Raw genomic sequence first — 23,824 nt, forward strand, 5'->3', positions numbered from 1 at the left:
GGGAGGAAAAAAGGAGTAAGGCACAGCTTTAAAAGTGTGAATGGTCAATAAGTCATTAAAATTTGCCACGTTATTGCCCTGTAGATTCTGGATCTGGAGAGTCATTGTTGGCATCCTGAAGAGATGAGTGGTTTCAGTGTAGTTTTCCCTAACGTGCAAATAGTTCCTGGTACAAATTCAGTGTCTTCTGAGGTAATGAAAAAAACACAGGTTTTAGAACTTCTTAACTGCTTCCCACCCAGAGTGCTTTATTATTCTTAATAAATAGAGCCTGACATTAGGGAGTAATTTCTATAGCCTCAGGCAGAGAATTATCAACAATCTGGCTACCTGGTAAACAGAATTAGAATTTGGTTTCTGCTTCTGACCAATAAACACAACAACCCTCCCCAGAATTACATCCCTGGTTTTGATTTGCTTCATCTGCTTACTACAGCCAAATCCCATTCTTGCTCTTGCTTTTCAGATCTTCCAACTACTTCAACTACTGCACTGGTTTCTACAACCCCATCCTCCCATGCTGCTGGTACCACAACCGTGGCAGCTGTCACTGGCAGTGCCAACACCACCACTGAAGTCACCCCCAGAGCTGTATCAGAAGCTGCCATCACCACCCCAAGCTTTCCTTTGCCTTCCACCACATCCATCTTCATCGATTCTGAGATGACCACTGGAAACAGCAATTTATCACAGCACTGTAAGAGAACAAGATTTTTCTTTTCTTTCCCTGTATACACCACATCACATCACAGAAACTCACACTCACATCTGAGCTTTATAAGGAGGGACACTCTACTCATAGTGGGGGAGGTCAGGTCCTGTGTCTGGAGACACCTGTGTGGGGACGGCTGATGGGATTCCAGTCACTGAGGATGTTAAGGAACCTTCTGGAGGGTGTTCACCCCAACACACATGAAACCAGCCCAGCTTCAGTGCTGGCTGTACTGCTGCATACTGGGATATAATCTACAGAAGCTTCACCTTTTTAATTATTTAGTTATTAATGTGAGCCAGCTCGATTTGTTGATAAAAAAATGTGTCCTGTCCAGCTTTAGCCCTGTTTGGGATTACTACAGCCCAAGACAAGCCACATCTGCTTGGTGTGGCTGCTCTCTGCATATTGGTGTGACCTGATCCGTGACACAGGTTTGGGGGTGGCATTGCATATCAGAAAGGTGTCCCCATGGGGAGCACTCAGGGGTTCCCCTGAACTTCTCCCCACATAATGAGTGCAGGATGCAGCACCAGCCCCCACCTCAGCACTAACAGGGGAGCTCTCCAGATCATGCTGCCAAGGCAAAGCAGAAAAACTGAACTGTTTTTCTGCAACAACAACAAAAAAATCTATTCCAGAGAGAAGACTTTTCAGGACTGACACTTAAGACCACAAAGAGATACAGATTATTTTTAAAAGAGTTTTTTCCCTCTTTTTTTCCCTAAATATTTCACTGAGCATAACAGGCAGATGCCACTGCATCTGGAAAGCAACAAGGAACCATCCTGGTGTGGCTGTTTGTAGGGACAGTGATGCAGCACACCTTGTCCTGCCTGTGGGGAGGCAGAAGCCAGTTTCTAAAATTCATTCTTTTTGTGCAAAATTTCTTTCAAGTGCATTAATTATTTTTTAATAAGCTGTGGAAGCAAGGTGCTTTAATTGGTCACATTTTAAATAGTCTGGGTTATTATTAAGTAAATAGTTATGCAATAGAGCAACCTGCCACAGGGAAGTATTTAAAAGGATAAATTGCCTTTTAATTTCCATGAATTGTATCCAAAGACAAACTATAGTTCTCCCTGTCTCAGTTTCTAATGTTCTGGCAAAACAAATTTTCTGTACTGATCCCCCATTATAAGAGCTCAGAGCACATATTTTTAAGTATTTAACTTGAAAGTTATATATTGATTTTTTTTTAATTTATTTTTCCCATAGCTGTTTTTTTCTCTCTTGCAAGTACAATATTGAGCTTCGGGGTCACTCTTGCATGCTGAGGCAGGCAGCAGCAATGAGTGATACATGTGTAGACTAATTCCTTAGTTGTAAATAATTAAAAAAGAAATAATTAAAAAGAAAAGCTGTGCAGATGGCTTTGAACTACATTCTTCTTCTGATAGCTCAATAAATGATTACTAGAAAATGTTCAACCGTGGATTTTTCACAGCACTATTCACCATCCCCTGATCTGTAATTTCCATTAAGTGTCACATTTTGTAAAACTGGCCTCTTTGTGCCTGAAAATTAGGGGACTGAGTACAGTCAAATGATTCATTTCTGGCTGGAGCTTTCCTGTGCTGACACAGTACAGAGCACCTCCCTTACCTGGTGTTCCTACACCCTCCTGGTGTGTAGGTTACAGTCCTGCCCTGGCAGTGGCACTTCATGGCCAGGCTGTTTGTCCTCCCCAAGGACACAGCTCAGCAAAGCCCAGGTTTGTGTGCACGTGCTTTTTATCCTCTCCATCATATTTTTAATATTTTGCTAAAATAAATTTCATCACAGAACTTGTAAACTCTTTGAGTACAAAAGCTTTCTGACGGGAAAAACACCAGCATAAAACATTCTTCAGTGGTGGCTTTACAACCAGCAAATGAGTTAAATAATCGGAACTACTTCTGTGATTACAGATGCAAATAATGACCAAGGCTTTGATTCAACTGTGACAGCAGCTGTGATTGGAATTGTCATTCCTGTTGGTAAGCTGATTTGATTCACCCTTTGAAGGAGACCACACCACAGTGCTCATGTAAATAAATACACTCCAGTTTTCAGGGGTGGGGGTGGGAAGGAGTGCAGGAGCTGTTGGAATGGGAACAGTCTGGCTGCAAGGAGGTTGTACAAGGACAACCTGGGAACTTCCCAGCAGATCCTTGCCTTCCCCACAGAGCTGGCTAACAGCCCTTTCCTTTCCCCTTCCCTCAGTGGTCATTGGCTTGCTGTGCATGGGGGGATACCTCATCTGGAGGAACTGGAAACGGAAGAATACTAAAAGCATGAATTTTGATAATCCAGTCTACAGGAAGACAACGGAAGAGGAAGATGAGGATGAAATCCACATTGGGCGGACTGCCCAAATCGGACACGTCTACCCAGCAGTAAGTACCTGAGGAAACTGCTTCTGGAGGAGAGGAATTCTGGTGGGAGTTTAGATACAGAGTTCTCTCCATCCAATTACAGCATTGGTTGTTTGCCAGAACAACAGAACCCAGAGCTTTAACAATCACTGAACCAGCAGAAGCCTAAACAGTGAGGCAGCTCATGGAGTTGTCTCAGAATACAGCAATCTACTTAAGATTCTATGTAAGATTCTATAGGCAGGCAGGCACATACTGTCTGAAGATCCTGCTAAAGATCCCACTAGAGGAGGTGTCATCCCTCACAAGGAACTTTATCCATGTAATACACAAGTGAAATAAACTGTCCAGCACCTCTTGAGTAACCCTTGAGTGAGCAACCCCATTTAGGGAAAAGGGGCAGATCAAAACTGGATTTCTGTCACCAGGGACAACAATGAGATTTTTAACAGGAAGCACAAGTTAGCAACAGTGTCAGAATTTGGTTCTAATGCACCAAAAGTCACAAACTTTTTACTCAAGTTTGTTTTTCTCCCTTCGCAGCGTGTAGCATTAAGCTTAGAAGATGATGGGTTGCCATGAGGATGAAGCTGCTGCTCCACACAACACACTGAACAAATTTGCTCTGGATCTCAGAACTTGCTTCTTCTTTTTAATTGTTATTTATGTTGCAGAAGGGTAACCACAAAGTTATAATGAACAGCAAACATCCAAAGGATGTGAGAGTTTTGTATGTATAATCTTTTATACACAATTTAACTTGTTGCACTACCCATTTGTGATAGTGAATAAGCAACAGCTGAGCTACTAACTCAATGTACATAACCAGCCAGGCTGAAGGTTCAGTAGCTATTGCTTTATTTTAAGATTATATTTATAGATATTTTGTAAATATGTTGAATATGCTTTGTGGCTATCCATCAACATAAGTAAAACCAATTCTGTACAGGGAGTTTAGAAATATTTATTAACAAAATCTGGATTGTAAGATCTGTTCTGTAAATACAGTAGAGGGGTGAGAGTATTTATTTTTTTGTATGTTTGGCTTGCTGTGCATAGATTACCTGTGTATATATCTATCTAGACTAGATAGATATGTAGGCATATAAATATATACATATATATAAAAATATATACATATATTTTAAAACTACTAGCCTACATTTATGAAAATTAGGGAGAATTGAATTTTTACAGGATGTTTGAGAAGTTTGCTTTGAAATCTAAAGACACTAAGTAAGAAGGAGCTGTACTGTAAGACAGCTGAAGCACTCCCATAACACAGAAGCAGAGCTCCTGTTTTCCAGACTGGGGTTGCTTTTACATTTTCCATCTATCCACAAGGATTCATCTACAGGGCTTTTAGCTGAAGAGCTTTGGCTTTACAGCATTTCAGTCAGGAGAAACTCCTGCAGCACCCAGTGGCTTTTTTGCTTTGTCTTGTTGCTTTTTACAGCTTGGAACAAAATTAACTTTTTTTTTTCTTGCTTTTAAATGTAAAATCTAAATGCTTTTCCCCACTGGGAATCTTGCAGCTCTCAATTAGCTTAGAATGAGCAGAAACAAAGATTCACCCACATATTTCCATACACCCAAAGTGAGTGCTCTCGTTAGAGGGAAAACTCTCCACAATAACAGAAGTCAATTCCTTCCCTCCTTGCCCTTGTCCCTTATCCATGCTGGCTGAAAGTCCCAATTCAGGAGATGCTCTGGGGCAGGTTTTTCATTCACCATACAGAGAAATCCCTGCAGCAGCAGCAGCAGCAGCAGCACAGTCACCTTGCACGTGACTGCCAATGGAACTGCCCTGGCAGATCTCCCACAGCACAGAGCACGAGGCAAGGAGGCTAAAGGAGGTTACAAATTCCCAGCCTGAATAGGATCTTTGGCTGGGGCATCCTCCACCTTGCAGGAAAAAAAAAAAAAAAAAAGTTTTTTTTCTCATTCTGATCCATAAGATTCCCAGGGAATTCTATGGGAAGTGAATAAATACACTTACCTGCTGCTGCATGAAGGAACAGCAGCTCCCCAAACTGAACCAAAGCCTGGAGAAACCTTCTGGCATTTTTAGGTGAGTCCAAGATTTTGTATTCAAGCAAATAGAAAAAATTCAACATTAATAGGTTTGGGGTTTTTTCCTTTTGTTTTTCTTTTAGAATAAATTCACATTGTAATGTGAGCTAGAAATTGATTCTTGGCTAAGAAAAGGAAGAAAGTGTCTAAAAGACCTGGTATGGGTTACAGACATACTACCTGCATACTCTCAAAATACTTCCTTAGTCTGCACAGACAACACATAAATAATCAAGCATCCTTCTATTAAAAATTTAGATTTTAAGGCAGTGTAAAAACGATTGAGGTATCCAATTATTGTTTCTATAAATCCATGCACTGTGTACATGAAGAAAAAAACTGAGACAAGGCTGTATGTGGTAACACTGTAACTAACAGACGAATGTAAATATATTTGAAAGTTCTACAGTTTTGATACTTTTTTAAGAACACGTACAAACAAACCTGTATAAAAGGCTGCAGTTTTTTTCAAACTGTTGTAAATGGACTTGATGTGCAGTGTTGATTTCAACCTTTACAGATTTATTACTACTGAAAAGTCAAACACCAAATTTGTTTTTTAAGAAATTAATTATTTTAAATAATGGTTCAGATTGCTAGGATGATACTTAACAATGTAGTAATTTCTGATCTCTGTCTTTTGTCATATTGAAGTTCTGTTTGAGTAAGTTCTTGCTTGGTGCCTTTTGTGTTTCAGTTTTTATGTTACAGACAGAAGGACCAGGGAGGGGTGGGGGAGGGATCTGCTCTGTGTAACATTTGCTGTACTTACATCAACACGATTACGGAGAACCAAATGAACACATTTGTAAAACAGTGCACTGTTTCTATAGAAAGATTAAATTTTTTTTTTATCTGGGTCTACTGAGCTAATTGCTTTTTAGTGCTTAAAATGCTGTCCTAAACCAGGGACTGGTAGCATAGTTCCTCAACTCTTAAAGTGTCCAATAGCTTTAGGTGGGGACATGAGTGGATCAGAACCAAGTGCACAGTGAGAACGTGGGAAGGATTCCAAGGCAGAAAGATACAGAGACAGTGGATGTAGATGTGGGATACAGGACCCACCTTTTGCATTCCAGCCACAGTCCCTTTGCACATTAACATGCTGGGGGCTCAGTGCCCAGCTCAAAACACTAATTAACAAAACACCCACACTCACACACTCCCTCACTCTAACTCTGCACATCCTGGGGTCCTTTATTCAGACAGCTACAGCAGCAGCACTGTTTGTAGGAGATTCCACTGGCTGAGGATTGCCTGGAAGCAGCACACTGGTGATGAAGGTACCAACCAGTCCAGTCCCAGGTGATGACTTGACAGAGTTGTTTTCAGGTGAATTTTGAGGGTTGTTGTGAATTGTTCTGGTGACAGAAACAGGGGCTGTAGCTTTGCAGCTATTTCTGCAACAAGTTGCAAATGCTCACTCCAAAGGATGGTAACAAGCATGTCCTAGACAGGCATTTCATGAGGAGGTGAGATGAAAATCTGGGGTGAAACAGAGTGCTTGAAGATGGTGGCAGCTTGTCCCCAGCCAGGGGCAGCACTGTGACCCTCATCTGCTGCAGGGAGCTGACAGAAAGGCCTACACTGGCCCCCAAAGTCACAGGACAGAAACACACAGAGCCAGGCATTTGAGTTAATGAGCTGAGGTCCCTGTGAGAGAAAATGAGGGAGGGATGGGTTGACTTTCTTTGGGGTAGTGACAGACACCAAACTGAATCTTCTCAGGTAAGTAAAAGGGGCCTGGTAAATGCACCAAGCTCCTTGCACCTTGGCCAGGAAACCACCTGAGCTTTTACTTGTGTGGCTACAAGCAGGGGCTGCCCAGCCCAGGCAAATGTTGCACAGAGAGAGGAACTTGGGGCTTTTGCCACCAGAGCAGCAGACACAGTAGCACAAGATCAGCAGCATGGAATATTACAACTGTCCCCAGGAGCAAGGCAGCTGCCTCAGGACACTGATCTTGGCTTTCTCCTACCAACAGTGGTAGCACCCAAGTCAGGTGCAAGAGCAGAGGTGACAACCACAGCTGGAGAGGTACAACTGGCATTTTCCATTACCCTGCTCAGGATTTTATCTGCCAAGTCTGCCAGTCAAGGAATTAATTAGTTCCAACTGCAGTAATCTATCTTCATGCATGGGATTTAGCTGAAGCAGTCATTTAATTCAAACCATTATGCATGAAGGATACTGGAAAGCCTTATGACTACACATTAAAAAAAAAAAACAACCCTGAATATATGTATTTTTTTAATAAGGCACAGACCTAAACAAGAGATCTAAGCAAGAGAACACCTTGAAATAATACCAAGTAGAAAAACAGTACTTGGAAAGTAGTATTTAGATCTAAGTAATTTTCCTACAAAGGCTAAGTTGATGCTTATAATTCCTCTAGTAATGAAAAACTGACACAAAGTTATTGGAAATGTACATTAAATAATACTATTAGCAGTATCTGAAATGTTTGCCCCATTTAGAATCCTGACCTCATAAACTGACTTCATAGATGATGCTAAAGGCATCAGCAGGAATAAAAGTCATGAAGTTAATAATAAAAGACTTTGCAAAACACATCAGAGGCTGGAAACCTGCAAAAGAGCCACTGAGGATAACAGAAGCTGGTGTTCTAGAAAAAAACTCATGGTGAATATATATTTTTAACTGTGCACACAACCTTGATCTTCCCATCTTAAAAAAAAAGGCCAAATGCAGCTATAAAAGCCACTGAGAAGGTCAGCAAGGATAATGGAGGAAAATTCTATTTTTTTCAACACTTCAAGTCAGAAAGACACCTGAGAGGATGAACAGAACCTGCACGTAAAATCATCAATGGTGCAGAGAAAGCACCAGGGCAGAGCTACTTTTCTATCCATTACAAGTTGCTCTTAGCCAGGAGATGGAGTAAGTGGAATTGGTCTGATCCAACATGACAGTCCTGGTGATGAATAATTTCTCATAGTTGCCTTTTTTTTTTTTTTTTTTTTTTTTTTTAAATTGTTGCCTTACTAAAGAATTTTTTTTTTTTTTTTAAAGAAAATGCCAGAACTGAAGCTTCAGAACCATTTCATCCATAATGAACAAAGCCATTTGTGGACCTCAAGGGCAGCCCTGGCTCCATATGGAGCCCCCCCAGACAAGTACACACTGTTCCCTCCTTTATTACTTGATATTTACAGGAGAAGGGAAACCTTCACAGTTTTCCTCTCTCAGGCAACATCTGACCAAAAGCCTTTCTTTCTCTGTAGGCTGCTATAAGGTCACAGCACCATGCCTAGGCCTTCTTTTCTGTTCCTCTCAGGTGCTGAGAAGGAATCACAGGAGACAACTTTCTCCAATAAATACCAATATAATACCCCTTGTCTCACAGGCAATTTGCAGCACAGTCCCTTTGATCACAGAGTATTGTTCATCAGCTGTGAGCTGAAAGAGAAAGCTGGGATCCAGCTTTTTGTTTCACTTCTGCTCCTCCTTTAGGACACTCCCATGAAACTGCAAAACTCATTTCTGACATGGTAGCAACCTTCAAACCAGAAGCAGCATCACCCAGAAAGACACACGCAGCATTGCTCAGGCACTAAAACTGATGGTGCTTAACAAACATTTGTTTCCTTAGAAGATCAGTGTTAACAATTTCCAAAATAAATAGGAGGCTTTATTGTTCACCCAGGCCTTTTTATTACCAATATTAGAATCTTAGAGCACAAAGGGGAACAGCAAAACTGTAAGACCATTGGACTAAGAAAAAAAACCAAATCTCTCTACTAAAAGGAATTCAACAAAAAAAAAAAAAAAAACAAAAAACCCCCAAACAAACAAACAAAAAAAAGACAGACACAGTCTGTGCAATCTCAACATTTACAAAACATGGTTGAGTATCTACAGGAGAGTTTTAAACTGTGTAAAATGAATTTCCTTTCCAAAACTGACAGACAAACAGGAGCTTCCAAGCTATGTATCACTGAACCATAAAAACAAGCATTGTAAGGACAAGAAATTTTAAATAACTCAGCTGGCTGAATAATCTTGTTCTGAAAATAAGTTAATTCTCTCAAGTGTATGAGCTGCTGTGACAGGCTGTCATGTACAAGCTCTGGTCTCTTTGCAGGAAAGGCCACAAAAAGTCAAATTCTTTTTGCCCTTTTGGGTGTAGGGTTTTTGGGTTTTTTTGTTTTGAGGATTTAAAAGCTGCTCATTAACAACTATCAATAGACTCTGATCATGAGCTACTTTGTAGCTTGCAGACCAAGAGACAAAACCACAGGGCTTTGGCTCACAATCCCCAAAACAGTTCAGATTGCCTCTGCCCAGATAACTACAAATGAACACTGAATATCTTAAGCATTACCACTTAAATGGACAAGTAAATAAAGAACATTCTTAGGTTTTTTTTCTTTAGTCATGTTATCAGGGTAACTGTGTAATTATCAGAAGCTTGTGTAACTTCAACATAAAAGGCAATAAATTATTGAATTAGAGAAGTTAGGATATTCAAAGTATCATTGCTGGGCTAGGTTCAGTCTCCAAGTAATACAAATGTACAGGGACAGGGGTGCACCCCAAGCCCAAGTTCCACACAGCCATGGATAAGACATGGACCCATCTGCAGATCTGGGTAAATTAACTGAGAAGCTGTGACAGAAGCATCCAGTGAAAATGCTGCGTTTGTTTGTAGTGCATTACTCTGGATTTTCAGCTACACTATTCCAGGAATTAGCTACAGTTATGGTTTCCCATGGCAACAAGGTAGATGGGACCAACTTCAGGAAAAAACAGTGGGAAGGGAGCTGTACCTCCCCACAGGAGCTCACCCAGCTGCTGCTTGGTTTGCAGGAAGCTGGAGCAAAACTCCTCCATGTGCATCTGAAATCCAGCTTCAATTTAGCTGAACCCCTGTTCCCAGCAGCAGCTGTTCCACCATACCCACACTGCTTCAGACTCTGCACTGGGCAATACAAAGAAGAATGGACTAAACCCACTGAACTTCCCTCCAGACTCCTCTGTCCTCACTGATTTAAGGAGAAATTGACACAGATTAATCTCTGTCTCTGCAACAGGATAAGACAGGAGATTAACCTTGACAAGCACTTAAATTTTACTAATAAAATATTAATTTATTGATTATTAAGTGAAACAATGTGTTGCTTGATATACCACACCAGGACTGTCCCATAGAAGGCTGTAACAAGTGCACATGTCATCAAAGTTTTAACCTAGTTGAATATTAACCATTATTTTTCCAGGTACCAAGCATTCCCTCATGTAAGAGCAGCCTACCACACACTAACAAGCACTCAAGATTTGTTAGGAATGGTCAAAACCTCCCAGACCATCCTGGATGGACTTCAGTATTAAGTGATCAGTAAAACAACAAGCTGACAATTTCTGGGCCGGAAAGCTGGGGTGACAAAACCAAAACTGCAGTGACTGGCATGTGGAAAAACAAAAAATGCAGATCCAAATTATCCTGCACAAAACTTCTCCCCTTACAGAGCAGATGTGTATCTGGGAGATCCCCCACTGAACTGAACAGGGCAGGGATGGGCCAGAGGAGAGAACTGGAGCTTTCTGGAAGGAGTACAGACAGCAGAGCCTCAAACACCCACTCATATCCTAACCAAAACACAAATAAATAATTGTATATATACATTTATTTGATGCACAGTTATGTCCCCTTTTCCTGGGGGACAATTTAATCACTCAATTTAATCCCAAATGCTGGAGCAGTGTATTCTAATCTGCAGGTATAGAGAAACCTTTTAGTTTCAGTGGCTCCATTCAAGACAAAATCCTAATGAAGAGAACATCATTTGGAGTGTCAGCAGCTGTTAGTGCTATAAAGGCTACAGAATACACTGAGTTGTGATTTAATATCTCCCTTCTAGAGTGCACTCTACCTGCATAACAAGGCCAAGGAGGAGTAACCTGCAGCTGCTCCTGAAGATCAGAAGGCTACAGCCATGTATTATTTTCATTAATATTTTCTCCTTTGAGAAAAATCAACACTCTTATCAGAATTTTTATGTCATCAAATCCAACAAATATCAAATAAAATTTCAGATTATATTAATACAAAAGTAGCTACTGCCTTTTTTTGAGAAAGACTCAGCAATATGGTTTCCCTGGGCCCACTGAAGAGGACTCAAGGTATCACTTGCTCTTTTGGGCTCTTTTGAAGCTCTGGCCCCACTAAGCTGTCCTGTCCACATCCAACAGAAATTTTGCTGGTTGACATTGATCAAGATGGGTTTTGTCTACTTACCCCCACCTCTCCTGCAGATGGCCTCAAGGATCTCCTCCACCAAAAACTTTAAAAATAAAGGAAATAAAAATTGCCTAAATGATAATCAAAGACAGCAAAAACAGTTTGCTTCCAGAAAGGATGAGAGGAACTGAAAAACCCTGAGCCACATGGTAATTAGAAAGAAGTAAAGGGCAGCTGGGCTGGAACTCTGGGAGAATGACCCCAGCTGACATTTATTCAGATCTGATAATCCTCTAACGAGGAATTTTAACCTCCAAGTGAATACACACAGGTGCTGCTGATAGAAGAAACACAGGCAGCTGTAAGAAAAAATACATAGGGTAACTTTTCCAGTCTGAATTCATGTCAGCCCTTGTCACCTGATCATTAGTACAAGTACTTTGTATAAAGCAAAAATATTTGGCAGTTTGAAAATTGTGCTCACATGTAATTACTGTGCTGGCACTCACTATATTCAGCCAGACTATGCAAAGAACTGCATGGTAATTTCTGATAAAAAGACAGGCAGCTCCTCAAGCCACTACTTTATGCTACTATGACAACACAGGAAGAACAATGATAACTGCTTTATTTTCTCCTGCTACCCTAAAATTAAGCTTTCCCCACTGTCACTCATTTGGCTAACACCTCTGATTTGATGAGTGTTTTGCAGTCAGTCTTTTTTTAGTTCCTCTTTAATCACCCCAAAGACTGCTGGAGTAAAACTGAACTCAGACAAATGGTCAGTGATGAGCTGGCTGTAAAGAAAATTGTCTTTCCTTTCTGTAAGAGTCACATCAAAAATTTCACATCGGCCTCAACTTTTTCATGTGATTTTCTTTCCTACATTGCCTTAGTCAAACACCAATTGCTGTGTATTTAGCTGCCTTTACTCCACACTCATTCTTTCCCAGTTCATGTCACAAAGTCTGACAGGTTCAGAGTAAGGATGCTTGCAGAAGTTTCTAGAAGCACCACACTACACAAATGAAAAAGGATGCTGGAGTGGAAACCAACAGAGAAAAGAAAAAACATTTCTGTTGTAACAGAAACAAAACAGTTTCTGTTGCAAGTTGTTCAGGCTAAGCCCTTGAAACCCCTAGATAGGTATTATTTTCCCTTCAGAGCATACACAAGGATGTCTTCTAGTTTTTCTAGCATGAGGCTTAGAAATTTTGTCTGCCAGAGGAAAGGGGAAAAAAATGGTATCAGCCTAAGAATGCCTGCAGCATTCTTAAAGAGTATACAAGGAAAACATCTACCTTGAATAAAGAATTAATTTTCAAGGACTGCACAAATTCCTAATAAGTGTGTTTGCTATATACTAATAATGCTAGAAAAATGTGTCAGAGGTAGCTGCAGAGCAAACATTTGGAAGGAAGTCTTTATTTCAACCTGCACCAGCCATTTTAATTGGCACAACTTTATCCCAGTCGTTATTTTCTGTCTTGGTCTACAAGGCAGATTACACAGAGATATTCTTAACTCACAGATCTGGGATGAAATCAGATGGAAATGTGTATCTTCATTTTGCATTTTCCCTCTGAGTATACAGAGGAAATACAAAGGTTTAAGGAAAAAGAGCCCCAAAGTTTTGAGTTGGGGTTTCTGACTGACTTGGTTTGGTTTTCTTTAGCTATGACTGTTCTTGCAAACCTCAAACTGGTTCCTTCCCTCCAGATGCTCTCACTCCAGAGATGCTTCCATATTTTCTTGGTTAGCTCTCTACTTGAAATTGGGAGCCATTTTCGAGGAAAAAAGAAAAAAACAATATATAGATAATTTTTAGAAAGGCTTTCCATTTTTGGAGCAGCTTCATGTGGACAAGTTAGAGGTCAATGAGAATGCTAATCCTTGGTTACTGGGTTCTACTGACATTCTTTTTTTTTTTTTTGAGGCAGACAATGCAATTCACTCCCCTAAGGAAAGAGGCTAGAGTGGGAATCTCTTTGAGTTCTTGCATACTGAACAAAACATGAAAAAAATCTACCTAAATCTGAATGGCTTATCAATTTAGAATAAGACAAGCAAGTGTCTATAGCCCCCAAAAAACAGAGATATCATCATATGCAGACACCTCTGCTATACCAGACTGCATGACAATATATCCAGCTGGAGCTGGTTGACTTGGGACAGGGGAAGTTAGGGGAGGAGAGGAAAGAAAAGAGAAAAAAAAGCAAGAAAACCCAGAACTTCATTTTTAAGCAGAAATAATGATGTTTCAATGAACCATAGAATATCAGATACCAACTAAGAAGATGACCTTTTCTCCAGTACTGAAATAACAAAGCCAAAAAACACAAATGGTGATAAACCAACTTCAACTTCACAAAATCAATTTATGTGAGGATAAAAGAACAAAAGACATGACCTTTTCTTTACTACTAAATAAACCAAATCCATTCTGCTGAAGTCTTCTTTTGGAATGTAAGTTATTGCCTGACCTTTCTGACTCCATTGCAGGGTGTGAAGTGTTTGGGCAAGTATTTAAGCTCTTTTGTTCTTCCTAAATCAGTTTTATGTCCCCATAGAGAAAACGTGCACACCTTTCCTAACCTCAGCCCAGGAGCTTCTCTGGGTACCATCAGAGATCTCCAACATTTCCCTCAAAATTTGGTCAAAGACCACACATGCTGGCAAGCCACCAGGGCTAGTGCTGAAACAAGAGTGGCTGCTTGGGCTAGGGGCCCAGAGGCCAAAAGCAGTGAAGGCTGAGCTGTGACTGGCCACCCAAACCAGCCCTGTATCTCCCCAGGATCCTGCAACACACCAGTGTCACCTCGTGGCCTGCACCATGAGAATCATTAAAATGGGACACTATATCTACAATGCCAATATTGAGATATTATACCTAATATTGACAATATTTTCTATGCTATTCTCTAAGAATCAAAAGCACAAAATGAATTTCCTGAAATTATCCTTTTCTGTGGCATTACAAGGTGAGGCCTTGATCATTTGTTGGATTCTTTACACCAACTGTCTTATGAAATCAAAATATAATCTGAATTAGCGATAATTACATAATTAATATAAGGACATCATTTTACCTGCAATTCTTCTCCTGTGGGGGCAGTGCCCAAGTAGTGTTCAACAGATGGATGTTGCAGACTGGGATAACTGAAAAATAGGTTTATTCATTGAAAATAGAAATGTGTTATTAGTTCCAATCCTTTTAATCCCAAGAGCCATCTGTGGGCAAGATGCTTTATTTGATGTAGAAAAAACCATATGCCTATGCACTTGCTCATGGGGTAATATATAAAAACATAGACATTAACTCACTAAGCTGCCACCCACCACTCTGTTACCCCTTTGTCCATCCCCACAGTTTCACAGGATACACAAACAGCCCCAGCAATCCTGACCAACTGGAAAGCAAGAATTATTTTCTGAGAGAGCCAAATCACTTTATTAAGAGATCTACATGCAGAGAAATAACTCCCTCAGTTCTGGAAGGGGATTAGTATCATCCTTTTCATCTCAATTTGTGTTTCCATCCTCCTGTTTTTCTTTTTTATCACTGAAAAAATTGCCAGTGACATGGAAAAGAACCAATCTGATGTTTTTTTCAGGCAGTCAAGGATTATGTGTAACAAAGCAGACTCTTGGAAAAGATAACCAAAAACCCAGAGTTCAGGGGAAGCAGACATGAGAAGAGCAAGACTGAGAATTGTATCCCAGGGCTATAGTGCTCAAAACCCAGAATATGAAATTATATGTCCCTGTGAAGTATGGAAGGGACAGTCTTTAAAATTTTTTTTAAAAAAAATGTAGAGAAAATGAGGGAATAAAGACCAGTACTTCCAGGTGAAGATAAAGAGCATTAGTGAGCAAAGATGCACAAGAGGCCCTATATGGAACTGCTAATTTCAGGGCCTGCCTACCTATTGTTTCTAACAGCTGTGAGAGCCCCAAACAAAAGTCACGGGCACAGTGCAAGGCTGCACTGACTGATAAAACAGTCTTCTTCTGGAGAAAGAAGAAAAAGGTTGCCATGGCAACCCTGAATTAATTCAGTACATCACCTGCACATGAAGTCTATCTGCAAGGGCTGTCTTGAAAGTTGAGAGACTGCCTGTGTCTTGCCAGGGAAGGCTGAAAATGACATGGGTTTGTAAGTAAAGATTGCACACAGGAAAGGGATGGTACTTTTGTATCTCCCAGATGATCTAAACCTGGATTTGGTAAACCTCTTCAAATAGAAGAAAACAACAATTAGCACAATGATTACTGAAGCCAAAGCATGGAAGCAAGTAAAGCTGTCCAGGTCTGAAGCATCATCTTGAGCAGCTTGACACAACTAAGATGTTCTTTCAAGTGTCATGGACCAGAATCAGGATGTTGTAATCCAAGAGGTAAAATGTTCATTTCTGATGCCAAATGATTATTTCTGCAGACATGGAGCCCTTTTGTAGACATAACCCAGCCCTGTAGGAAGGTCATGGGCTAAGGGTTAAATAAACACCTTTGCTCCAGGCCACTTGGGGATCCCACAAAGACTTCGTCAGATTTGTTTAAACAAAATTACCTTCCACAGAAATACACAAGCAGAAAACAGCACTTGGCTCACTTCTAAATGAAGAGCTTAAAATATGCAGTGACACAAGGTATTTCTTACCTATGTAACACCAACAGTTTGGGGGAACTACTTAGAGGACAGTTCACAAAGGTGCCTGTTCTCAAGACGTGCCAGATTCTTTCTGCAGATGAGAAGAAACCACTGGAGACAAACTTCCCCCCTCTGGAAAATTTGTGAGAATTCACACACACAGTTATATCATGTGAGAATCCAATTTAAGTAATTTTTTATATACATAATAATTGTGGAAATGACCTATAACGAGGTGGATTTATCTGTATCACACCCTGGTTACTTATTCAGCTGGAAGTTCTGGTACACCAGCTTCTGGCATTGCCAAACCAAGCAGATTCATATGGGGACTGACTTTTCAAATGAGAAAGTAACTAACACTACAAATGTGGTATTGCCATGAAAAGGAAAGGAAAGGGAAAGGGGAAGGGGAAGGAAAAAGGAAGGAAAAGGGAAGGGGAAGGGAAAAGGGAAGGGAAAAGGGAAGGAAAAAGGGAAGGGAAAAGGGAAGGGAAAAGGGAAGGGAAAAGGGAAGGGAAAAGGGAAGGGAAAAGGGAAGGGAAAAGGGAAGGGAAAAGGGAAGGGAAGGGAAGGAAAAGGAAAAGAAAAAGGAAAAGGAAAAGGGAAAGGGAAAGGGAAAGGGAAAGGGAAAGGGAAAGGGAAAGGGAAAGGGAAAGGGAAAGGGAAAGGGCAAGGGCAAGGGCAAGGGCAAGGGCAAGGGCAAGGGAAAGGGCAAGGGAAAGGGAAAGGGAAAGGGCAAGGGAAAGGAGAAGGAGAAGGAGAAGGAGAAGGAGAAGGAGAAGGAGAAGGAGAAGGAGAAGGAGAAGGAGAAGGAGAAGGAGAAGGAAAGAAGAGGAAAAAGAAAAAGAAATGGAGAAAAAGAAGAGGAAAAAGAAGAGAAAAAGGAAAAGGAATAGAAAAAGAAGAAGAAAAAGAAGGAAAAAGAAAAAGAAGAAGAAAAAGAAGGAAAAAGAAAAAGAAAAAGAAAAAGAAAAAGAAAAAGAAAAAGAAAAAGAAAAAGAAAAAGAAAAAAGAAAAGAGAAAAAAGAAAAAAGAAAAAAGAAAAAGAAAAAGAAAAAGAAAAAAGAAAAAAAAAAAGAAGAGAAAAACAAGCAGAGCATCAAAACCAATGAAAATCACAAAGCTTCATTAAAATTCACAAAAAGTGTCACATGAGAGAGAGCTGATCTTGTCAAGGGGATGAACTCAGCAACTCCCGAGAGTCCCTTCCAGCCCCGTTTTCTGTTAATTTCCATTCATCTTTCTCCCTTTCAGACACTCATTTACACATCTCGGTCCCAGCTAGACTCGGGATGCTTTTTTTTCCTAATTCAGATATCAATACACCGCATTTTTGTTTACTTACTCATCTTCAGCGAGTATTGTCTGGCAAGCAAGGATGTGTGCTGGCAAAGAATGCCTTCCAGTCACTGCCTGGCAGCAGCAGCCCAGCCCAGCAGGGAAACCTGACCTCAGGGCACGGTAAGGTCCTTTCACTTGGCACCAAACCAGCAGAGCTCACTTCTTCTCACAGACCTACATTTTTAAGCAAGTAGATAAAAACTTGCCCATATCACAGTTTCAAGATAAAGGTAGGGATGTCTTTGCTAAAAAGCATTATTATGATGCAGAGATTAGCACTAACAGAGAAGCCCGCTGTCAGCTTGTCTCTCATGGCCACCCCAGACTGCCGACTCAGCTGTATTTTGATACTAATTATCTTTCAGAGGATGCACAGGCACACAAATTAACATTCTTCAAAATTAGTATATAGGTCTCTTCCCAGCGACAAACAGATTTAACAGTGGTCTCTGTATACAAGATCCACACCATGAACACATTTAAGTACTATCCCATACATTTGAAAGTGACATTTTAGGAATTTCACTTCCAAAGATTAAATTGTCTTAATTTAGATAGTGGGAGTAGTTGATTTGTTAAGGGAATCAATAAGAATTAAGCCTCTGTAGAAACTGCATAAAATTCTGCATGTTCAGAACAGAGTTTCACAACTCACAGACATGAAAAATATCAGAGAAGAGCCTGACCAGTTTGGAATCCATGCAAAAAAATCTGACACCCAGTTCTCCAAAGTGTTCAGTGTTTCTAGTGAAGAGGAAAAAATAGCAGAAACACAACTATTTCAACAGCATGAGCAGGTTCTAAGGAAAGTACAACCAATTCATAAATCTTGCAACCTTAAAATTAAGCTGAATTAGGGGTCCAAAGTAGATTGATTTCTTAGAGCTTTCTGCCAGCTTTTACTGACAAGAGGAAAAAATCCCAACAAATAGAAATTTTCAGAGCTTGTTAATCTGATTTCACTCAGTCCTTGCTCCCCACTATCAGCTCCACATAGTGGATTTTCACATAGAAGTGAAGATCATGTAAATTTTGCTCTCGAAACAATAAAACAACAACAACAAAACAAAACAAAACAAACAAAAAAAAATCAAACAAACAAAAAAACAAACAAAAAAACCCCACCTAATAAACCAGTATCAGTATCAAGATTTGGCATGCACATTGTTATATTACAGTCCTTCTACCATATCTAAAATAATAACACTTGAAAACATGTATTCATAGAAATAATTTCTTCAGAGACAGAACAGTTACTGCTTGTGGATGCCTTTAAGCAGCCTGAAAATCCACACATTTCTGTTTTTCACAAACACAACCTGAAGCCAGGGCACTCAGGCACAGCACATGGTGTCAAGCTAACCCAAACAGCACTGTGCTAACAACATGCTCCCCATTGTAAAGCCTTCAAACATGACATTTATTTTAAGAAGACAAAGAAACCTATTACACACAGAGCAAAAAACCACATTTTTATCTCACCCATAATAGGCATTCATCATAAAATATGTTGGAATAGGTATACAGAACTCAATGACAGTTGACACCTTGCAGATGAATTGAAATGCAGGTTTTCAGGATAACTTATATTCCAGTTTGCTCTTGCTTCCAACACAGTCATTTAAACAGCAATGCATCAAGCACTGATATTCCTGAGAAGGCTTATAAAAACAACTTAGACAATTACAGCAGAGTTGTCCTCTCACAAAAAAAACCAACAAACCAAACCAAACCACTGAACTTAGTCAAAACAGACAGTACTTGAGGAACATACAAAGTTTATTCTTGGTATTACCTTAAGACAGGTTCCTATAATGAGCAGGGTAATAGTCCAGCCAGAAATTTTTAATGCATGTTACTTTTTTTAGTCTCATGTTTTAATTTCTTTGTACTTCCTGTAAATGATACAACCACATGACATCTTTTTTTACATGGAAAAACTGACATGGAGTAAAAAGACATGTAAGTGTATGAGCTTCAAAAGGAAACAATCCTGATTTTCTAATAGAAAAAAAAAAACTTCAAAAGTTGTCTTCACTTGATAAGAGTTTTGCTGAACTCTGAAGATGTCATTCTATTAACTTCCAAGGATTAAATTAGTAATTTCTAAGGATTAAATTTACTCTGAGTAACAGATCATGTGACAGACATCATACAGAACAGCCAAGTTACAAACACAGTAAGCACTGCCACATTAGAATTAAAGGGGCTCCACTTCATCAATTAGCTAAGCTGTACATGTTTAGTTTTTAATCTTTACCCATAAAAAAGGTTCTCCAGACCACCAATCACTCCTCCAGTTCCCTTGGGAAAAGAAGGTAAGGAAAGCTGTCTAACTAGGCAGAGGAAGAGGAGTTGCCACACAGCGAGTGACACAGGAGTCCATTATCTGTTCAGAGGGATCCTTAAATATTTCCCCTTTTTCTACATATTTTTGTCACTCTTGATGAGTCTACATTAATTTGGTTTTTATTTTGCACGTGCCCAGTGAATAGGATCTTCAAGTCTAAGCAAAAAGTTATTTAAGTGAAATGAGACTAAGATGCCATTTCTTTGCTCCATTATTTTAATCCAATGAAGTCCTATAATATATCCAAGCAGCTATTTAACTCTAATTTATGAGTCCCTAAATTTAAATATTCATCTTTTTCCAGCAAATTACTGTATTGTCTCTCATAGTAATAATTCATGATAAAAGAAATGAGCCACCAATCCCAATATTTTTTTTGTTTTAGCTGTATTAGGGAAAGCTTAAGGCTCCTTCAGAGTCAGAAGGTGAGGTTAGATCACAAAACATACAGGGGTCCTGAAAGACAAAAATAACAGCCACATCTGAGCAGCCGGTGGGGGGGTTCATCAGTTTACTGATTAATCATGTCCAGATGTGGACCCCTACCATGCACCTACCATGCAGGATTAACTGAAAACAAAAAGTTTATTTAATTGTTTACACACCAGCATAACATAGAGTGCTATTTCCATGGACAGCTTACATCTGGAAGCAGTTCAGCTATTTCCACTTAGTTCATGATAGTAAATATTGCCAGAATTAACCCTGCTGGAACGCTAAGGTAAGCATTGTGAGCATCATTGGCCCTGCACTCACTGCCCTCCCCAGAACAGCTCCCCCTGGGGTTTTTTGGTGCCTTTTTGGTGTCTGGGGAGAAATTAAATGTCTGAAATGTCTGAAGATTTGATCTTTTGTAAAACAGTGCCCTCTGAAAGAAAAATACAGCAGTACCTCTTGTGCTTTTTTTTTTTTTTTTTTTTTTTTTACTCCTTTCAGTGCTGGTATTAATAAATACTACAAGAAAGCCTTTTTGAGTAATGAGTGAAAATTTTTCCATTTTTTACCGAGAGAAAAACTCTCAAACTCTGAGGCAGAGCACGCACACCTCCTCCACTGACAGAACCGCCTGGTTCTGACCCACAAGCCAATACCTGCGTGCCGAGTTTGTTCCATCTCGTAATTCAGCGATGGTACCCGAGCCATTTCCACCACGGCCGCCTTGCTGGGCGAAGGGAAGTGTTCATCAAGCCTCAGCCTCACTTTTTTCTGTCAGAATTTCTGTCAAATTTTTGTTATCATAACCACCAGAAAACCGCTTCATCTCCAGGGCCGAGCTCCAGGTAGCCGGGAGGGAAAGAGTCCTCTGCCCACACCTTGACATTGGGGGCGGATTCCCTCACCTGTGGGGCTTGGTTTGGCCGGGGGCCCCATCGGGACACCCTCCGGACACCCCCGGGGTCGCGGCCTCAGGCGCTGCCCTCAGGTGCTGCCCTCAGGCCGCCTCCCGCGCTCCCGCCCTCACCGGCCCCGCCGTGGACCCCGTTGGCCACTAGGGGGCGCACGCCGCTGCTCGCGCTGCCGGCGGTTGGCGCTCTGGGCCAATGGGAGCGCGGGGAGGGGCTCTGCCCGCCCCGCCCTCACCGACGCGCATGTCCCGCGCCGCCGCGATGCATGCCGGGACGGCGGCGGGACCATGGCGAGCGACTTCTACCTCCGGTACTACGTGGGGCACAAGGGCAAGTTCGGCCACGAGTTCCTCGAGTTCGAGTTCCGGCCCGATGGTGAGGGATGGAGCGGCACTGGGAAGGAAGGGAGGAAGGGGCACGGTGGACGGAGGGCCGGGCTGGGGCCCGTCGCGGAGCGGTGCCCGCCCAGCGCTGTTCTGGCGGGGTTTAACATCTGCTCTGTCTTGTGCAGGGAAGCTTCGTTACGCCAACAACAGCAACTACAAAAATGACGTCATGATCCGAAAGGAGGTAAGGGAGGGAAGGCTGGGGTGGGGGATGTGTCGGAGAGAGGCCAAGGAAAGCCCTGGTGTGGTGGGTGGGTGGTGCGAGCAGCAGCTCCGAGGTGTTGTCTGATGTGGGAATGTTGTTTGCAGGCTTATGTGCATAAGAGCGTGATGGAGGAGCTGAAGAGAATCATCGACGACAGTGAGATCACAAAAGAAGATGATGCCTTGTGGCCTCCCCCCGACAGAGTCGGCAGACAGGTGGGTGTGCAGTGGCACTTTAATTGCTGCTCTGATTTGTGGTGTGTTGGGGCATCAGAAGCATCACTGAGCTTTTTCTTCACAGGCCTCCTGTGAATACCTTTGCTGCTTCAATAAAAATCATCATTTCAGTACTGCAGTATTTCTGTAGCTTGGTAGTTTGACTGGTAGTTTGACCTCCTGTACTCTTCTCTTTTTCAGGAGCTCGAAATAGTAATTGGTGATGAGCACATCTCCTTTACCACGTCAAAAATTGGTTCACTGATTGATGTAAATCAGTCCAAGTACGTACACTGCTCTTTTAGGTTGCTGCTGGCTCTGTGCAATGATCTGTCTTAGAACTCATTGGTTATTAGGTACCTGTATTTGATATTGTTTCAAGTCAGTTCCTGGGGGTACGAGTTCTCTGCATTCCTGTGTAATGTACCAAACACTTTCAGGCTCTTGTCATTCTTTACCTGCTGTATTTTCAAAGGCACTGAGGGATATTTTAAAATGCAGGCTGTAGGAACCCCTGTCAGGTGCATGCAGAGTCTGAACTGATCTGAACAGTCAGTGTCTCTGGGGGAACCATGACTTCTGTACATCACCTGAGCTGAGCAAGACTGCCTATCATGCTCTTTAAATCCAGAGTGATCTTGATATTTGCTGTAATAATAAAAATGCACATTTTCTTAAGACTTAAAAGTTGTAAACTTGAACTATAAAATGTTTTAACAATCCAGGCAGGATGAAGTAAATCTGTTAATGTCTAAGATGGCTGGTGAAAAGGCCCCCTCTAGGCTTTGTTGTTTTTTAGAACTAATGTCTTATAAACTGCTCTCTTATAAACTGCTCTCTCATAAACTGCTCTCTTAGAACATGAATCTGACTTTTTTTTTTTTTCCTTTTGTTGTGCACTGCAGGGATCCAGAAGGCTTGAGAGTGTTCTACTACCTGGTCCAGGACCTTAAGTGTCTAGTCTTCAGTCTTATTGGACTGCACTTCAAGATTAAACCCATCTAAATCAAACTGAAGTTTGTGTTACAATATCTGGGGGAGGGGGTTGGGCAGGGAGAAGTGCTGTTTCAATTCTTTGTTATTTCTGGCCTGAAGCTTTTATGTATGTTAGAGTGGGTTTTTTTACAAATTGTCAGTGACTGTCATAATAAAATAGTGGGATCTGTTGTTTTTTTTTAATTTATAAGTTTTGGTGAGAAATTGACTTCTGATGCTTTTATCATGGTAGTTCAGAGTAGGTTGCTTGAGTTACAGCACACAAAGCTATATTTCACATCTCTATGCAGCAGCAGCAAATGGAATTAAGTCTGATTCTGTGAAATGAAAACTTCTGCCAGCAATCCAGATCAACTTCTGTTAATATCCCAAGTGGAATATTCTCTTGGCCAGCTCAAATATGCAGAAGAGAGGAAGCCCTTACTCTGCATGAGACTGCAGAGACACTTTCCCTTCTTAGTGCTCTGTGCTGTGGTGACCCATTTGCCTCTGGAGAAGAAGGCAACAGCCCCCTGGGATCTTCACCTGGGATCTTTGGGACCTCGGGCAACCTGATCCTAGTGGGAAGTCTCCCTGCCCATGCTGGGGGTTGGAACTGGATGATGATTTTTGATGTCCCTTCCAACCCAAACCACTCAACCATTCACTCATGCTCCCAGACAGATTTAGAAAACCTGAAATGGAATGAAATGAAGTGCTGGATGTATTTAGTCAAGTTCCAGGCTAGCAGAGCTGTCCTGCTGCAATGATTATGAGAGTCAGAGGATCAAGTCGGTCTCAGCTTTACCCTGGTAGAACACCATGGGCTGAAGCTCCCCAGAGGCTCTGAGGGTGTCCACCACCTTCCACCAGATTCTTTCCAAATCTGTATCCACTGCGATTGAAAAAAAAAAATTAAAAAAAGAGATTAAATTACCTTTAAATGGTGAAAACATGTAACCCCCATTTACCTGTGATCGCTTCCCCTGCCTTTGCTCTCACCGCGGG

At 41.1% G+C, this 23,824-nt stretch overlaps 2 protein-coding genes across 3 annotated transcripts in view; both read left to right on the top strand.

Annotated features, from left to right (window-relative positions):
- The window catches only part of LRP8 (LDL receptor related protein 8), a 173,075-nt gene extending 167,071 nt beyond the window's left edge, over positions 1-6,004 (top strand). For both annotated transcript variants that reach the window (XM_071750086.1, XM_071750087.1), the window contains 4 exons: positions 467-697; positions 2,623-2,691; positions 2,918-3,090; positions 3,613-6,004. In XM_071750086.1, coding sequence (XP_071606187.1) covers positions 467-697; positions 2,623-2,691; positions 2,918-3,090; positions 3,613-3,651 — 512 coding nt within the window. In that variant the 3' untranslated portion in view covers positions 3,652-6,004. The remainder of the gene's footprint in view (positions 1-466; positions 698-2,622; positions 2,692-2,917; positions 3,091-3,612) is intronic.
- Positions 6,005-21,257: 15,253 nt separating this feature from the next.
- Positions 21,258-23,020, top strand: MAGOH (mago homolog, exon junction complex subunit). Its single transcript, XM_071750085.1, has 5 exons — positions 21,258-21,410; positions 21,547-21,605; positions 21,731-21,841; positions 22,043-22,125; positions 22,747-23,020. Exons 1-5 carry the CDS (start codon positions 21,323-21,325, stop codon positions 22,844-22,846), a joined length of 441 nt encoding a protein of 146 aa, XP_071606186.1. The 5' UTR covers positions 21,258-21,322; the 3' UTR covers positions 22,847-23,020.
- The last annotated feature ends 804 nt before the right edge of the window (positions 23,021-23,824 follow it).

This window comes from Heliangelus exortis, chromosome 8 (genome assembly GCF_036169615.1).
Source record: "Heliangelus exortis chromosome 8, bHelExo1.hap1, whole genome shotgun sequence".
Taxonomy (NCBI): Eukaryota; Metazoa; Chordata; class Aves; order Apodiformes; family Trochilidae; genus Heliangelus; species Heliangelus exortis.

Excerpts from the sequence above, each read along its gene's own strand:
- MAGOH (XM_071750085.1), top strand. The coding sequence starts at position 21,323 with ATGGCGAGCGACTTCTACCTCCGGTACTACGTGGGGCACAAGGGCAAG. Across the intron at positions 21,606-21,730 it reads ACGTCATGATCCGAAAGGAG|GCTTATGTGCATAAGAGCGT; the intron begins GTAAGGGAGGGA and ends TGTTGTTTGCAG. Across the intron at positions 21,842-22,042 it reads CCGACAGAGTCGGCAGACAG|GAGCTCGAAATAGTAATTGG; the intron begins GTGGGTGTGCAG and ends TCTCTTTTTCAG.